The following is an 18,952-nucleotide window of genomic DNA, read 5'->3' on the forward strand; positions in this document are numbered from 1 at the left end:
TTGCTGCTTTGGACCGGCTTCAATATGACCAAGGTTCCTTGCAGAAAAAGCTTGACTTGAAAGGAACATATCTTACAACTACTGTTGGCTTTTTGTTAGTAGAGAGCCTACAGTATGCCTGAACAAGAGGGTAACGGATTTGCCAGGATGTTAGGTAATGAAGGACACAAAGACCAGAGGGGATGGCTTTTGAAACTGCATTTGGTAATACTGCAAAAGTGTGAGTCATGAAAAGAAAGATCCTTCCCAAGGGCAAAATGCATATTTGTAAGAAATCCAAGAACATTGACACAAATGGCAGTGTGTGTCCAAAAAACAAACAAAAAAAAACAACCCAAAAATGTAATTTGAACTATTCAGTCTTACACAGCAACATATAGTGTTGGCATACAGTTTTCAAAGAAGTGTGAGGTCAGCCTGGGTGGTTTATACCTTTTTAAAGAGTACAATCCAAGTCCTCATTACAAGATGCATGCTTCTTTTAATTGAAACAGAAAGCTGTGACCTAAAAGTGTGAATCTGTGAATGATTTAAGTAACTTAGAGATGTTTAAATGCATTTGACTACACCGTGATCGAAATCATCCCGCTGACACAACGTATGATATAAAGAACACGTCTGTTTCCTGACACAACACCTGTCTGCTGATACCATCTAAGCATATTCACTCTCCAGGGTGGTCTATCCTGCACCCTAGAAAACCTCAGTGCGGTGCCTGATTGTTGTGCTGGTGGACGTAGTTCAGGTGAAAGTCTGAGCACGAGCGCGACCGTCTTTCATATGGTGTGACCCGTTGTTTTGTCGCGCTAAATCATCGCGCTTGTCAAGGGAGGCTGGCAGCTTGAAATGGTCCACAAAGGAGCTATGGGCACATTCACACCCGCACACAGAGCGGCCTTTGATCACAGGGTTGATAACATACATCAGTGGTTCCGCTGACGGCGAAAAGGAAATATGATGAATCAGACTATAGTAACAAACCGTTGATGTAACTCCACGCTCTGGCTGAAATTTGAAGCAGAGGTGGGAAAACAGGGTGCTAGAAGGGTCAAGACAAAGGGACGGAGGACCAAGGGGGATGAATTGAAATTTCACCCTTAAGACAAACACCTTGCCAAAGGTATCCAATAAATGACTTCTTAATGTCTTTAAATATCCAGCACATTTCTTGCCTCTTACGTACTCTTGAACATGTACATGAGCACACACATGTAAAAGTACAAACAGAACAAAAAACACCGTATATCATACGACGGTGTATATTTGAAGATCAGAACAGATGGAGTGCATCATGTGTTCTCTTTGATTGTACTGTTAGACTCAGTAATTGTAACTTTAACAGGGAGACATAAGATGACAGCTTTTGCCAGATCATTCAAACAGGTTGTAACAGAATGAGCATTATTCAACAGTAGGCAGCGATCTGAGGGGCTGTTTTCCTGTTTTCCTCCCACAGACTAAAGGTGTATTATTCCAGATTAGGGCTGCACAATACATGAAATTAATTATATCAATTTGCGGATTTACTAATGAAAGATTTAAAAAACAGTTAAACCAAAGTTGAAGTAGATATCAAGGTTTTGCAAAAGTGGAAGAATGCCTGATAAATGATTTTACAAGACGTGATGAATGTAAATAAATACTTAAGGATAATTTCAAGTGTTCAATTAACCTACCTTTAGATGTTATTGGAATGTGGGAGGAAACTGGAATATCCACCCAGAATTGCCATAGCCTGATATGTGTATTGACAGCCTACTTTGGCAGCGACTGTGCCACACAAATTTGGGAGCATAATATAATGTATGCAAAGTTATAACCGGTTACAAACGGTGTAGTAAAGTATACTTTCTGCAACCAACTTAATTGTTTATTTGCGTAACCGATGAAATCGGTAGTTCTGTAACAGAGATTCAAATTCTGACTAATCTAGACTAAACTAATTCTAGACGAATCGGGTTAATGTAACCAAAATCCTCTCAACCAACTTGATTGGAAATTTTATGAAGTGATTTGTTTATACAGTGTTGATTACTGTTTGAACATTTTGGACTTGATTTCATTTGGATGATTCAAACCTTCTTTATATGTTTAATGGGGCAACTACTTTGATCGAAATTAAATTAAATATGTAGCTTTTTGGTGCAAATATCCACTGCTTGTGTGATTTTCTTAGTAAATAAGATGGGCAAGAATTGGTGTAGATGTGACGTTTTAAAAGTGTTTTTTATTTTGAAAAAAAATATTATTTAAATTTAAATAAACAGCAGGTATTGAACACCATATGCGCATAGAGAATGTACCAGAAAGTGTTGATATCTCGTGATGAATAACATACGGACCCAAATCGCAATATTTTTCCATGTATGTGGTGGAGTTTCACCAGCAATTATGCACACCACATTTGCAAGCTTCGTGGAAAACAATAGGGGGTGTGAAAATGAGTGACAGACATCTCACCACACAGACCCCAGCCACTAACAAACACAAATTATGTTGTCCAAGACACAAAATGCTGACACACATGCAAGGCATATACACACAGGAAAAAAATTGGGATTGAGAAACCTCAGGTCTAATTGTAAAACTGCCATACACACTGCAGAGGCTGCAAAATCTTTAAGCACTTGCTTTCTCATTTTCTGTGGCGGCCATTTACTCGCGCTGAAAATATCTGCACGTCACAGCGCCAGCCGACACAATGCACATGTGGTAGTCATCAATCATAATTATCATGGTTTAAAAAAGCCACAGCTGTTATTTGATTTTAAAAACAAGCTTTAGCACAGTGCCTTCCAACGATATGTCAAGTTGTCAGCAGAGGCCTTGGCCTGCATAGGAGAAATGTCTCTGTGCCTCTCCGGCTTCCCAGCGAGCCCATTGGAGAGCGCAACCAAAGTAAGCCACACTCAACCTTTCCCCATGACTCACCGTTTTGTCTTTATCTTAAAACATTTCCCCCATTTGCGGCTTGTTTATTCTGTCAGAGCAAAGTCGCCGTTATGGACTTTCACGCAACGTTTGTTTATGGATTCTTTAATCAGGAGCAGATAGTGGAGTGTGGTCTTCATCTATATGCGCATCCTCAAAAGCTCAGCACGTTGTGCATACACTGCCTTGTAGCAATGCCGTCTAAACGTTTTAATGAATATATTTACTATCAAATGTTCACATTGAGGTGTGTGCAATGAATGTATGCTTTCTATGTCATTTATAATATTGGCCAGTTATGTTGTTATAGCTTACATGTCCGTCATGGGAACTTCGTAATCACAGATGTTTACCTGGTGTTAAATCAAGAAAAAGGCATCGTCAACACATAGCTTCCAAACGGGCAGAACATGTTTTTTTTTTTTATTAAAACTGAAAGGTCTCTAAAACTCTGACTAAAGTGGAAAAACGCCAAATTCTCCGATCTGCATTTGTGTGGAGCAATCATAAACCAGAGTTCGATGGCATCACTCTACTCTAGTTCCCACCTAGGATGCCTACGGCGGTGATGCAAAGTTCTTTCTGATTTGACGGAATTTGGTTTAACTCCTGCTGCATAGTGGCTTGGCATGCTTTTAAATGAATAAAACCGCCTTATGCGGATTTGTCTCGCTTTTTTTTTTTTAAATAATCCAAGCTTTCTGGATTTTTTTTTTTTTTTTTTTACACAGGAATGGGAGAATTATCCAGGTTTAAATAGCCCTGGTTACATGTAGACAAAGCCTAAGTTTCCTTTGTTACATTCATTTCCAAATCAGTGGGTAGAGCTTTGCAAAAAAAAAAAAAAAAAAGACACACACATAAACATGCACGCACACACATACACACACACAGGTCAAACTGTAGCATAATACAAACATTATGCCTTTAGTTAAGTCACTTTTATCGAGTCCAAGTCAAGTTCTAGTGACAAAGGTCCAAGTCCAAGTCAAGTTCAAGTCTAAAAGGTCAGATTCCAACGAAGTCCAGAGTCCACATCCAAGTTCAAATCCACATGATACGAAACACAATGTCTCACAATCCTTTAAAGAAAAAAAAAAGAAATAATAATTTAAAGTTAAGAAATACATTTTTGATAAAACCGAGTTCTGAGGAAAAGAAAATCTTTTGGACCTGATGAAGCTCAGCCTCCAAGTTGCGAGATAAACACGTTATTCAATTTGTTACCCATAAACTTCTATTTAATTCGATCCAATGTTCAATTTGCCCCGATTCACTTTTAGCAGTTTTTGTAATTAGTCACCTTGAGAGTCAGTTGCCATCTGAATGATGAAAAGCACTTCTTAAGTAATTTGTAATCCTGTCATTTGTCTTCAACCATATTTTTAACTGCTACCTTTTATGGCACCTTGCCCAAGTATGTCAATTTGCATTTGCACAGAGCTCTCAATGCAAGTCTATGATGTCATTCCAAGATATACAAACGATTCAGAGACTCATTAAAGCATACGAGTGGAACATAGGCAACAGCCAAGTTGAGTTTCGTAATGTTAATATAATTAGTGCAATTGGAAGACGAATGGCCTACTTTGGAGTGTGACACAAAATCATCAGCGAAAAAAGATACTTTTATTCATCACAGGCTGAAAGCAACCAATATATCCTTGACTGATGGCTTAAACCCCTCTGAGCTTAATTCTGCACTTACCCCTGAGGGTTCACAAGGAAAACATTAAATTACAAACCTAACTCATCAAGGATATGCAAAGTGTAGGAGGCTCATCATACAGCAGCTCCGTTTTATTTTGTTTAATTTTCTCAGCATGCCATTGTAGTTGGTGAAAAGAAGTTATACAACTATATATCTTGACCTCATTATACATTCTATACATTCTATACAATATATATATATATATATATATATATATATATATATATATATAGATAGATATATATATATATATATATATATATACACACACACACACACACACACACACACATTATGATGTTATTTTTACAGTTGACCACCTCTATTCACTGGGAATTGGGAGCAGGCTGGCACACATTGCAAAAATCTACATCTAATAGACGCCAATTGTTTTTAAGTTAATATACCATGATTTTACCAGTCCAGCCCACTCAAGAATAGTTGTTCCTTCATGTGGTCCCTTGGCTTAAATGATTTTGACACCCCTGCCTTACACACTCGCACCCAAGGGGAGGGGGGGGGGCAAGCGCAGAGTGTGGAACGGACTGCTTCAGATCAGTTGTTATCCTTGAGATGACAATATGAAATGTGGCCATGCAGTGTTTGGTCCACACTCCTCTGCAGATGAATTCATCGATCATACCTGCGTATCAATCCGATCAAGTAAAATTTGGCTCACTTGACAAACAAATAGAATACTATCGAGTCAAAACACTCAACTTTGGGGGGCTTTTCCGGCAGCGCAGTTTACCCTTTTCTCACCTGGTGGTCTGGCTTCATGAGCAATGGTTAGTATCATAGACACAAAACACACACTCATAGCACGTGTTTCCATCTCGAGACCCAAGCAAGACTGTGCTCTACAAAGGCAAGGAATAGAGGTGATGTAACCCCATTTTGCATGGTGTTTGTCAAAAGGCCCGAGATGACTGCAGCTCAAGGTTCTTCCCAGGCTGACATAAGGTGTCCTTGTATAATTTCAAACTGCACTATAAAGATTTGAGCATCCCCCTCCTTAGCCTCAGTGACCTCACCTGCGTCACCATTCACCCCCCAGCAAACACTTACGTTAGTGAGCATGTCCAAGATTCAGAGATGGTGTGTCTCAACCTCATAACCATGAGCAGAAAGGTGGAATAATATAGCCTCCCAAGAAGGAGGGAAAGGGACAGAGCTAGTTATGAAAGTGGAACAAGGGGTCAGATCAGAGAAAAGTTAAGAGTGAGGCATCTGGAAAAAAAAAAAAAGTCATGGGAGGAGAAGCAACCAACAAAGATTGACTGGGGAAATGTTCCTACACTTCCCTCTCCTCCTCCTCCTTTAACCTCTAGCAAACCTCTCATCCTGTTTTTTACTCCCTGCTATGGATGATTGATCGCCGTAAGAAATACAGCTCCTCAGCATATAATTTACAAGGCCTGAGAATCTTCAAAGTCCTTTGATAAGGTAGTCCGTATGTTGATTGATATTTTCATTCTGTTGTTTCTCTTTTCTCCCTTCAGAGATTTGAGCATGAACAACATCAGCGAGATCGAGCCAAGAGCCTTCCACCGACTGCACCTGTTAGCAGAACTGTGAGTATGGAATATTTCATTTTAGATTCAGTTCATAATCCATGGCCACAACTCATACATGACAAGGAAGTCATAGCCTGAGCGGCTGCTCTATGCTCCGCTCAGTGACAGCGATTGATGATTCTGGCTTGCCTCTCATCTCTCCTACTGAGAAAGTGCCTCAAGCAAATGCTAGTGTGCCCTGGAATGACTGCTCAAAGGAACCTGATATTCATTTTGAGTGAATATTTTGTGTTTATAGCGTTAAGCAGGTTGTGTGCAGACCACAAAAATCCCATCTGTACAGCTGCACAGCATGCACATGTGCAAGTCTTAGTTGAGGCAAAAACCACTACACAAGCATCATTAGAAATGTTTTGCTATAGCTACCGAGACATTCATCATCGTCAATACTTTTCTTGGAGAAAGACTACATTTCGCAATCAGTTCCAAAATAAGGCAACATAAGAATTGTTATTGCCAAAACACAAAGATCATTGATGAATCAAACACACTTTTGTACTTCGGTTAAAAAAGTGAATAAAAGCCCTTTTGTTCCACACAAAGTATGTTGAGATGAAAGTTAAAATGATTAAGCATCAGAAAGTCTCAGTTAAAAAAAGAAATGTGACATATCTGTGCCAATGGAGTGATTGTGTGCTTATCTATATCGTATATAGTAGTGCTGGGTATTTTGTCCTAAAAGTTTGTCGCGATATATTGCGAAACGGAGAAAGCATATTGGATATGTATTATGATATATTGGGCAACTTTCGGTAAATAAATAAATAAATAAATAAATCTATGGGATATATATTAAAACGACTGAAAAAAACAGAAGGAAATTCTAAAAATGGACAGATTCCATTTATTCTTTTTCAAATGCCACGCTATCATTAAACATCCTTTTTTTTTTAAATTTCAAGCATATGCTTGACTGAGTTAATATGTTGGGAATACTCTTTCAGATGGCACTCTTCTGGGAGGAATACACAGGTAGCACTTGGCCACAAATTCCAGCACAGGATACTGCAGACAGTACTCTTCAACTGAAAGCAGATCTGTGACATCACTCGCATTGGTGAAAAAGAATACGCCAAAAGCCAAGGAGGAATCCATTGTAGTTGATCAAATACGGTGAAACCTCGAGATACAGACACTTAACGGGGTTGTTTTCCCCCTTCGTATCACAAAAAGGACTGCCGAAACTTTTGTGTCCATTTTTTGGCAATGAACGATAAGTTGATCGAGTGTTTATCTGCACTCTAAATGTTGAGCAGTAAATACCCAAAGTAAAGACGGATGAAATATAGAATCTCATGATGAACAACAAGCATGATCAACATGAACGGCAAAGTCAAATAAGCAAACCTGAACAAGAGACGAGAGAGCATCTGATGTGTATGCATAGCATTCTCTGGAAACGCCAAAATTGAGGCAAGGTCTAGGCAAGCTGCGACTTGTAGAGTGATTAATTGTTTGATGTCTGGCTTTACATCTTTGCATTCCTAACCTCTCTATACACACACTCTCTCTTACACACGCACATGCACACATCTCCATTCCAATTTATGTTAATGCGCTTTCCGGCTGTTTCAAATCAATGTTTTTCTTCAGATACCTTCCCCTAGTTTGATACGTTCTTGACATATTTAAAACTGAAATGGTATTCGCTTTGTGGCGGCGCTTTCAGGTCCATATAAACACTTGATTGTATTGTGCTCCATTTTATCTCATGCATGCAGCAATAATTGAGGTGATTTAAGCATTTGACACACAGCATGCGGCAAACCTCTTTGATCAACTGCAGTCTTAATATTAGCATTCGTTGGCCCACAGCAAATTCTCCAAAATCTTAGGTCTGACTGGTTCCTCCCATTAGGACATAATTTAAAGTCGTTTTATGATTTGACGAACCTTTCATTCAACACCTGCAAGCAACTGTCAGTCAGAGTATTAAAGGAGCCAGTTGCACGTCAACAGATAAATGAGATTGAAGCAATGCTCAGCCTCGAACAGGGTTGTGGAAGCAACGGCTCGAAAGCCGCATGGGGCTCTTTCATCTTTCTCCTGTGCCTCTCGGTCACTTTGGAAAATGATGAGCACTACATTAAAGTGCATTGACATTGCTTTGTCTTCAGAATGGAATTATATAGATTATAGTCATTTTATAAAATTGAAATAAAAGTGTTTAAGATGTTGGATGTCAGCAGAATATTTTTGAACGTATTTTCATACTCAAAATTAGTATTTTGATGTTGCTTTACGACCTGAAATGACTTTCAGTTCACAGCGGTGTATTATTAAGAGTTAGTAGCTTAACTTTCTTGACCTCTATGTGTGCATGAGAGCGTGCGGAGGTGTTTCCAAACGACTGAGTGTTCATGTAAATATTTTGATTGCCTGCTATTTTGCAAATATGCCACTTTGTCACAAAGTGAAATTGGGCTGAATACATGATTCACATTTGACAAAACAGATGGCATTTTTAATTGTGTGGCTAAAGGTGGATTATTTAGTTTAGGTTCTAATTTCAGAAATGATACGATTACTTAGACATTTAATTATTTATAAGCAGTGTTATGTTGACTTTAGACATTGAAAAGGTTTTTTTTGGCTCCCTTTTTTTGTGATGTTTGTTTTCTTTTGCTTTACTGTGGAGATTATGGTTACTACTAGGAGGTTGTAAGATTGGCTTAGTCCTCTAGGTCCACACAACATTCAGATCTAGTTGCATTTTTCTTTTTATTGTGCCAATTTTACCACAAAGGCTCCTCTGCTTGAATCAAGCAACTCTGCTATCCCAAGAACTTCTCACTGACAGTTTTCCAAGTCTTAATTTTAACAGTAATTCCAGAGGTTAATGTCAGGTTAGATGCTTGACCCTGGGACAGGACCTCTAAGCAGAAGAAGAGATCAAGTTTCTGTTGATGGATAAAGAACGTCATTCATACTTGTTCAGACACTACAAACCACAATTTTATTGGGATGGCATATCATTACTTTGGCTCGAGGTTAAAGAAAGAAAGACTACTTAAGGTGAACCAAAATATCGAGGTTGCCCTTTGTTAATATTTATCCAATAAATTAAAATCACGGTGGTCTTTTGTTTAATCTAAGAATCACGCTGAGGTATTTGAGTTCAGTTTTTATCTAATCATAGTCATTCTGAAATCAAATTAAAAGAAAAGAAAAACAGATGGGGTAATGCTTTGACAAGAGCAAGGCATTTTTCTGTAGAATGACATTTGGAATTAATATATCTATCTATCAATCTCTCTCTCTCTCTCTCTCTCTCTCTCTCTCTCTCTCTCTCTCTCTCTCTCTCTCTCTCTCTCTCTCTATATATATATATATATATATATATATATATATATATATATATATATATATATATAAACAGACTGGTGTCATGGAAACTCGGTGTCAGCAGAGCTAAGGATGTTTTGCTGATGCTGCAAAAGACCATCAAAACATTTTCACTCTCCGTCTTTTGATGTAATAATCTATTTAAAAAAATATAGTATTCAAGGAACACTGAACTCAACTCTGATGCATTTTTGGCACAAGTCTTGCAGCTAATGAAGACAGGCTTGTTGGCTGGGATTCCTGCTCATCATACCTATCATGGCCAACAGTGCGCTTCCAAAATTTGTAAAGGCTTCCACTCAAACTCTGTTTTTAATTTCCTCTTTAGCGCAACCTACTGTATACCTGCTACGCATCTGTTGCTGATCCTCGACTTCATCAGAAAGACGCCTGAGGACCAGGCTTGGATCTAGTTTATTGGGACTCCAGAAGGTCTACAGAAATTAAATAGACCCCAGTGGCCATCTTGAAAAATAACAATAAAACAGCAAAGCGAGCTTTACACTCTGGAAGTGCACAAAACACAATTACAAACAAATTATTTAAGCTCCTAACCCACTGAGGGGCCAATATTTGTGAGTGTTCGTGAAGGTAGCAGATGTTGCGTTCTTGTCAGGGTTGATTTGAAGATGCAACGTTTGTCAAACGTCAAACATTCCTCTGTACTATTCTTGTGACAAGGAATTCCTTGTTCAGACGCCAATGTTAATCAAGTAATCCGTTAGGGATATTCTTTACCTGAAAATGACAGAGATCCTCCAATTTCAACCTCTCAACAGTAAATATACTTATTTCTGTTATCCTTTGTGAACATTATCTTTTGTGTTGAATCAAAATAAGAAATTTGAGTTTACTTTGGGAAATTGACAACTAAATCAGTTGAATCACTTTCTAAAAGATTAGTGAGTAAAATATCATTTTTTTCTACCCCTAAACAAAACAAGTTTGTAAAAACTTTTTTGCATAATTATTTTTTTAATCATTCAGTTGACGTAATTATTGATAGAATAAAACTTTGATATTCACTGCACTAGACATAAACTACATTTTTTTTTTTCAGGCCAGTCTATGAGTGAAAAGTTTCACAATTTCCTTGTGATAAGAGAAAATATTAAACCAGCTAGCAACCATTTGGAGAAGATTTGAAGAACGTTTGGTTATCGCTTGCAACCTATTAAGTAGCCTGAATAACTCCTGACGTGAACACGCATTTGCTACCTTTACCGACATGCCTAGTGCTTTTTTTGGGGAGGGAAAGTAAGATCACGTGCAATCAATGTCCCCTTGAGCCTTTTTTTTTCTGCGCCTCCATGACCGTGACTAAATCGCACCAAAATAGCTTGGAGAAAAAAAAAAAAATTCTACTTTCTAATCCACATGTGAGCTTGTGTCTCTATTTGTGTTGATAAACACACTTGAAGTGTGTGAGAATTGGCAGGTAGATAAGTGACTGAGTCCTTCGCCAGCGCAGTTAGTCACGTATTTGACAGGAGTATCAGATGTCGGTGCGAGTTTGCTCACAACCTTCGTATGTTTCTATCTCGGTGATAGTGGTGATGGTGGTTTGGAAGGCCTGCCAGTATTCTGTCTTTATGTGATTCGCACCCAGACATGAAGCTGTCCGACTGAAGAGCAAGAGGGTGACGACCGGGACGCATGTGTAACATGTATCGTGTGGGTGTGTGTTTAACAAAAGTGGGTGGTCTCAAACTGTGAAGCGCAAATCTGTTTAAACTGTGCTTGCAGCTCCTGACCTTGAGAGTTACAACTGCCGGACTCCATGCTATTTATTTGGACATCTTATACACACTCACAAATGACCATTAGGTGGTGTGTTTGATAAACAAGCTGATTGGATTGCTTGTATGAATGTGTGTGGTTTTCTCCCATGCTATCCTCAAGGCTCCTTAGAATGAGCCCAATTTAAATCAAGGACATGGAAACTAGCTGTCACAATGCACATGTGCACATTAAAAAAAAAAAAAAAAACCAACACCCTTTACTACAGCGCGCACTCATGTGTAAACATGCTGAGGAACACAAACAAATATTTATAGCTTCAGCGCTTGGTGATCTTATTGATATTAATACTCACTTGTTAGGGCTTCCAATGATTGTTAAAAGTTTAAGTGTGTTCTTTGGTCTGACAGCAACCACATTTAAGGGAATGTAATATTATTTGCATACTGCCCCAACACTCACCCCAAATCATTGAGATGAAGTCATGGCAGTGCTTGATCCCTTCAGCCAAAAGTATAGAACGAAGCAAAAGGCAACATTGTCTTATGGGACTCGTAAACATTTATGTCCTGTATATGCCTGCACTTCATTTTTGTCTCACTTTCTGATCTCTTTTTTGGCCTCTAGGCGAATCTCTGGGAATCAGCTGAGATATATTTCAGGTCATGCTCTCCAGGGTCTCCACAACCTTAAAGTTTTGTGAGTAATTTCTTCCTCATTTCCACATAGATTTTATGACTTCAGTCTTCTTGCCATAACGCTTGCTTGTCGTATGAAGGACTGTGGCCCGAGTCGTTCTCTTGACAGTGCATCATTAAATGCCCCACCAAGATTTAATTTATTCCTGCATTTTTTGGGGGAACACTCACTCGCAGGTGTACTGCAAGGAATCATGCCACCCACCATGATTACAACAAGTGACAGAAAAGCCAGCATCCAACTATTTTTACGCATGCCACAAATCCTATAAGTAGCAAATTAAAACAATGTGCAAAGCAGCTATAAAAAATATAGCCAGGCCAGAATTGGGAGGGTAAAAGATAAATTGTGGTCACATTTTTAGTGGTTGTTTGACAAGGCGAATTTCTCATCTGAGGTATACTTCACTCTCCAGGGTATTTTCACAACTTCATAAGTTTTGGGAGTGATACTGTGCTTCCTCTTTTTCCAAACTAAGATTATGGCTTCAGTCTTCTTGCCATGCTGATGTGGTTGCTGTATCAAGAATTGTGGGTGGGGTTGTTCTCTTGAATAGAATATTGTATTCATTGTAGCGCATCGTTAACTGCACCGCCATGACTCAATTAATTTTCAACATTCCTGTGAATGTCAATCACACACAGTCATGAGTGTACTGCAAGGACCACACCACCCACAATGATTACACGTGACATAGAAGTCACTATATGTCTTTATGCATGCTGTTAATAATGCAAGTAGTAAATTTGAAAAACATGCACAGCGAGCTATAAAATACATTTAAAACAAATAATGAAAAAATAAATGTCTTAATTGAGTAAGAGAATGTTTAAAATTTTGGTTAAATTTGTGACGTGTAAATTTTATACCCAGTACACAGTATATATGTTTTGATTTATGTATTTTTTATTTTTTATACAAATTATGAGCACTGTGTTTATGTTCACCAAAATAATTTTTTCAAGTTCTACAATGCACCACAATAATCCAGGTACACAGACATTGCTAAAAGAAAGGAATTGTCCCTTTGAGCTTTGCCCAGTCAGGCCCCATGGGCGCAGCACCTCCAGGCGCTCGCCAACAAGCCCCACCTCCAGGCCTGTGTCCAAAGGGGGGCCACGGTGAACCTCAAGTGAAAACTGGATCCATTATTGTTTTTCTTCATACGGGGTCAGTGACCCGTGCTTAGTCTGCAACCTCACCTAGGACCTGTTTGTCATGGGTGAACCTACCAGGGGCAAGAAGCCCCCGAAATCTAGTTAGGATGCCTCCCGGACGCCTCCCTCATGAGGTGTTCTGAGCATGTCCCACAGGGAGGAGGCCCTGGGGACGAGGGACTATGTCTCGAAGGTGGCCTGGGAACGCCTGGGGATCCTGGAGAAGCTGGATGAAGTGGCCAGGGGAGAGGGAAGTCTGGGCTTCCTTGTTCATAAGTGAAGGGGCTTATGTGGGTCACGACAACCCTCTAATACATTACCGAAAACATGATGAATGATTGTAAATGTTTTACTTGTTATAAATGGCTGCTCCACCAAATGTAGAATGTCTAAAGTTGGAAATCATTTTGTTTAAAAAAAAAAAAAATGAACACGACAATCTGTATTCGCGTTTTTCCCCAAATACATTGATGAGGTATTAGATCGGGACTTGTATTGACAGATCCTCAAAATCAGGTGACTCTGACTCAGACTCGGGTGCAAAAAATGTGATCAGGACATCCCCTTTAGTTGATTTAATTCATTTATGATTGTGTTCCTTTCAGGATGCTACAGAACAACCACCTTGAAAAACTTCCTGAAGATATCCCGTGGGACCTACCAAACCTACTTTCACTGTGAGTCCAACACACATACACAAATAGAATGAAAAATGTCACAATCCCGACCAACTCTTACATCTCCGTACCAGTACCAGTGAAATATTGCAGACCGCAGTCCATTGACTAAAGGACCTCAGCATTCAGTACGGAGCTGTCTGAGTCTCTGTCTGTGTAAACGCACTTCATGGTAGCATCTGGAAGCCATGAGAGATACGGCAGACACTGTAGGCCAGGGAGAACATCTCCAATGAGCTGTGAAACAACCTAATTTCCCATTAATTCCCCCACGCTTCCTCTTCCACTCTTCTCTGCGCTTCTTGCACCACCCACACTGCTTTCCCCTCACAAATGAGTGCTTAGTAGCTTAATTGTCTCATCCGTAGGGTCAAAGTACATGTGTCAACATGTATTCTTGTGTCTATGTGCATATGGACATCTGTGATTCCTCAACTTTACTTGTCAATCTTAGGATCAAAACAAAGACAAACACCACCTGCCTGCTTTCTACATTATTAATTCAAGTATTTGTACACTTAAGCCATATTTTTGCCTTCCATTGCAGTAAAGTTATCGTCAATTCCTTTTTCTGTCTTTGCCTTCAGTGTGCAATACTAGCGTGTACAAAGTCAACCACGTGTGTGGTCTTTGAACAATTACTCTACTTAGAGATGGTTTCAAGTCGAGAAAACATACATACACAATGATCCCTTGCGTAGAGACCAAGCACCTTGTCATTATAGTAATGATAACCCCAGCATAGACAGATTAAGGTGAAAAAGCTTGGGAAAGCAAAGCTTGCTGGAGCCTCTCAGTGACGTGAAACACGTGATTAGCTAAAAAGAAAGAACAGGATGCTTTCATGCAGGACAAATTATCACTTCATCTCAAACAAGAATTATCTTGTCTTCATAGAACTAAAACCACAGAGAAAAATCAAGTCACCTTATATCAGAGTCAGTGATAAGCAGGCTAAAGAAAATACCTACGAGATTGTTCTCAAATACACTCAAAGCGAAAACATTAAGCTCAACTCCTGGATGGTAGAAGAGAATGTTTGACTCCACTTTCCCGTAATCATACTTCAGACTTTGATGTACTAGACAGGAAATATCTGCTGCTTTATTGGTTTCTGAGAAACATTCCTATTTCTGAATGGACCTTCTGGAAACTGGACAGGTCCACTCTGAGGAACAATTATTTTGCCCTGGAGAACAGTCCAGAAAGTTGAGGGGGCTTGCGCAGAATCTAGCGATTCTGGTCAATGGCAAACTATGCCAATACTTGATGCAGAGGGATGATAAGAAAAAATTGATTTACAGAACTTGATTATAAATCAGGTAATGACAATTTTGTGATGCTGGCCATTTAGGGGTTTCTTCCCATATGTACAATTGCCACTCCTGATGGATAAATCCAGATTCCACTTTCATGTTTCTGTTTGTTGAAGACTCGACGGGTAACTAGGCACAGAGAAGACTGCAGGACTGGACTCTATGAATCACTGACTGAACACGAAAGTCTAGAAATGATCCAAGTAGTAATCTGTGAGCCGACTGGTTTAAAGAGATTCTAGTTTTTCAGTGAAGAAATCTCACAAAATGGGGTTTAAAAAGGACAAAAGGAGGGGAATTCAATTAATAATTAAGTGTGAATGAATGCCCAAAAGAAGAAATGTAAGCGTATGTGTCCTGGGTTTTTCATCTTTGCCCTGCAAGAACCATGCATCAGCCTGGAAACTGTGCATGTGTTAGTACATTTCCTTGCTGTTGATGTCACACACAGACAGTGGTTTGAGGACACCAAGAGAAGAAAGAAAAAAAAAAGGTTTGTTGACTTTTGTCTGCTTGAAGAGATGAAAGTGTGAATTCATGTTTCTGTTCAGTTTAATAAATGAATCATTCAAAATGAAGAATACGGTGTTTGGAACTCATTAATGACTTGCCGAGGATTGACGGGGACAGTAAATTAAAAGTAAAAGAAAATCAGAAGGAGCATTGTAAGGCCCCTGACACTCCCTTGTTGTTAAACTTTCCCAGACACAGAGGGATTACTAAACAGCATGTTATTCAATAGCTACTGTACAGGCCTGTACTAGTGAAGCTAAAATGTTTTGTTGGCTTTTTTATTTAAAGAAGAAAAGATAAGTACTTGAGATAACGAGAATTAATTATGTGTAATTTTCAGGCTTACGTTCCTGGAAGCCTCAGTGTTTTACAACTACAACAAACACCACAAGATTCATCTTCTAACCCCACAGGCGTTTGGATGCCAACCTCCTGTCTGAAGTTCCTGCTGGTGCCTTTCGAGGAGTTCGCTCTCTAAGACACCTGTGGCTGGATGACAATTCCCTGACAGAAATCCCAGTAACTGCCTTGGATGCTCTGCCCTCCCTTCAAGCCATGACCCTGGCCCTCAACCATATCACGCATATTCCAGATTATGCATTTGCCAACCTCTCTGCACTTGTTGTACTGTAAGTATGGACTGAATTTGTTCTGATGCTTGAGGTAGTGATACTGTACTGTATATGCAGTTTCTTGAAGAATATCAAATCCTCTAAACAACAGTTGTGGATTTTCCCTAGGCATCTCCATAACAACCAGATCCAGATCATGGGAATGAGATGTTTTGAAGGTTTACATAGTCTGGAGACTCTGTGAGTACCTCACACTTCTTTTTATACTATATTCAAAGAAAAGACAAATGTATGAACCATAGTCAATTTGGTACAGTAATTTACCAAAACGAAGGATTTCCTCAATCTTTTGGCTTTTGGTCGCTCAAAATTGACATGCAAATAAAATGCATTGATGCACAGACTTAATTCTGAAACCAAGATGAATTGCTTGTACTGCTTCCTTAAACATTTCCTTGATGATTCAAGATGGATTTTAGCAGGAATTAAAAATGAGGACTTTATGGCAAGTTACAGCAATTACATTGTTTAAAATTACTCCAGGATAAATAATGAACTCTGAAATACACTCACATCCATTCACTTTCATTGCGTGCCTTAGACTAGTTTTGTGTTATGAGGTACTTACAGCAGGTTTTATTTAACGTTCTTTTAAAAACTTAGTTCTAAGTATTCCAAGTAAGTAGAAATGAATATCATTAAATTAAATTGCCAGGTTTGGATTTAAGGTTGTAATTATATTACCTTAGAGATATGTTGAGTCTTTTTTGGAGTTCATCATTGAGGAATGCGGACGTCAACACTCCCTATGATACAATTGGGAATTTCAGAATTCTGCATTTGCAAGCCAGCTTTTGCCATATTCAAATTTGATAGCTGCAGAAAAATACAATTAAAATACAAATAAAGCGGGGGAAAAAAAACAATCTGAGAGCCAGAAAGCATGAAGCCAGCAGAAGTCATTGTGGTCTAATTAAAACAGTGTTCCTGGTATATTTCGTCACAAATAATGTTGACAAGAACTTGCCACACGTATTTGTGCATGTTACTAATGGTCCATGAACTCATGAAGCAAATAACATGCAGTTTAAAAAGCCCTTGTATGTTAAAGGAATAAAGAATAAACAGGAGAAGTAGAACATGTAATGAAAAATTAGAACGCCGTTGTCATAAGCTAGTAAGAAATACATGTGGCAGACAAGTGTCACTTAGGTAGCGATTGTATTGGTATCATGGGTTAATCCCAGGCAGTGGCATGCCTATGAGAAAATGAAACAACTATCTGCATCATAATCCCTGAGCCACATCTTGTGTTATGCAAACCATTTGAGCTATCCCCCTTCGAGGAGACGATAGCACATTCGATGCAGGAAATTTGAGCACTGACAGACATTGAGAATCTCAGCATACACATGCTCTAAATGCCAAAATGCAGGTTAACAGTGTATACTTCTGCATATTGTCATATACAAGAAAGCCATACATTAAGCTCCAGCCCCCAGCCGCAACCTCGAGTTCCTGACACCTGCATGTGAGACATTTCAGTGATGGCGACGGTTGTAATGGTACACTGTTTTCTGGGAAACTAATTAGTCAGCCCCAAATAATGAAATAAATGCTGTAAAGGTTGAGGATCAAATATAAACTTCCAAGCCTTTGGCTTCTCAGACAGTAAAGGACACATATTTTTCAATGAGGAAAACTTTGACACAGTAGTTCTTTGGGGACTTGGTAAATTTTCATTTGCATGCATGTTTGTTTATATACGTCACCAACATTCACTCTAGCTGCTGCTTCCTTCATTCAACTTGTTCACCACTGTGAGGATCGGCTCCCGCAAGCACGTACAGTTGGGGTGGAATGACTTTTGAAAATTGTTTGGTTGGCAAGTCTCGTCCATTCATAGCCATGCACAACTTTTCGTCTTATTATTTAGAGGTGCAATAGTGGCACTAATGCAAACCACTGTTTGAAAAAGTGATCATATAAATATATAAAGGAAGACAAACACACATGCAAGTTTATGTTCATCATGTAAAGCATTTAAGAACTTTAGCTTTTGTGATATTGTTTCTGAGAGAATTTATCATCCAGAAGAAAACAAAAGTTTTATCATGACAGGCCTACACACATACAATATAATAACAGAAACAGACAAAATGATCATACTGTACATGTTTGAATTATAATTACCATGGACTTAAGGTTCAACCTCTGGTAACGCTCAATATTTTATTAAACCATGGCAACTTGATGTTTATCTGTCTTTCATAGGGATTTAAATTACAATGAACTCCAAAAGTTTCCTGTGGCCATCAGGACACTGAGTAAGCTTCAAGAACTGTGCGTACACACACGTACACACACGCACACAAACACACACACATGCACGCACTAAATAACACCTGCCCAACATGACTAGCATTGCTGAGTTATACCCACTAATCCCGTTAAGTGAATTTAATGTGGCATTCGGATACGATCTCTCTCGCCCAAAGCAGGTGCTGGCTGCACCCCCCCACTCACCCGCCTTGCGCACACACACCCACACGATGTCTTGACTCAAATTCAACAGATGTTCCACAGTGCACACATGTGTCACAAATACAGACAGCATACATGTTCACGTTCAAATCTCTTGTATCCAAAAATGTTGTTCAGCTGTGCAACGGCAGGTGCAGCATGACTTGCCTCTCTCACACAAACACATAGTC

At 39.1% G+C, this 18,952-nt stretch overlaps 1 protein-coding gene across 1 annotated transcript in view; it reads left to right on the plus strand.

Moving 5' to 3' along the window:
- Positions 1-18,952, plus strand: part of lgr6 (leucine-rich repeat containing G protein-coupled receptor 6) — a 36,432-nt gene that overhangs the window by 10,663 nt on the left and 6,817 nt on the right. Inside the window, exons 2-7 of the mRNA XM_088408434.1 lie at positions 6,145-6,216; positions 11,932-12,003; positions 13,766-13,837; positions 16,080-16,295; positions 16,407-16,478; positions 18,513-18,581. Coding sequence (XP_088264560.1) covers positions 6,145-6,216; positions 11,932-12,003; positions 13,766-13,837; positions 16,080-16,295; positions 16,407-16,478; positions 18,513-18,581 — 573 coding nt within the window. The remainder of the gene's footprint in view (positions 1-6,144; positions 6,217-11,931; positions 12,004-13,765; positions 13,838-16,079; positions 16,296-16,406; positions 16,479-18,512; positions 18,582-18,952) is intronic.

This window comes from Hippichthys cyanospilos, chromosome 2, assembly GCF_059441005.1.
Source record: "Hippichthys cyanospilos isolate Australia breed blue-spotted pipefish chromosome 2, RoL_Hcya_1.0, whole genome shotgun sequence".
NCBI classification, from domain to species: Eukaryota; Metazoa; Chordata; class Actinopteri; order Syngnathiformes; family Syngnathidae; genus Hippichthys; species Hippichthys cyanospilos.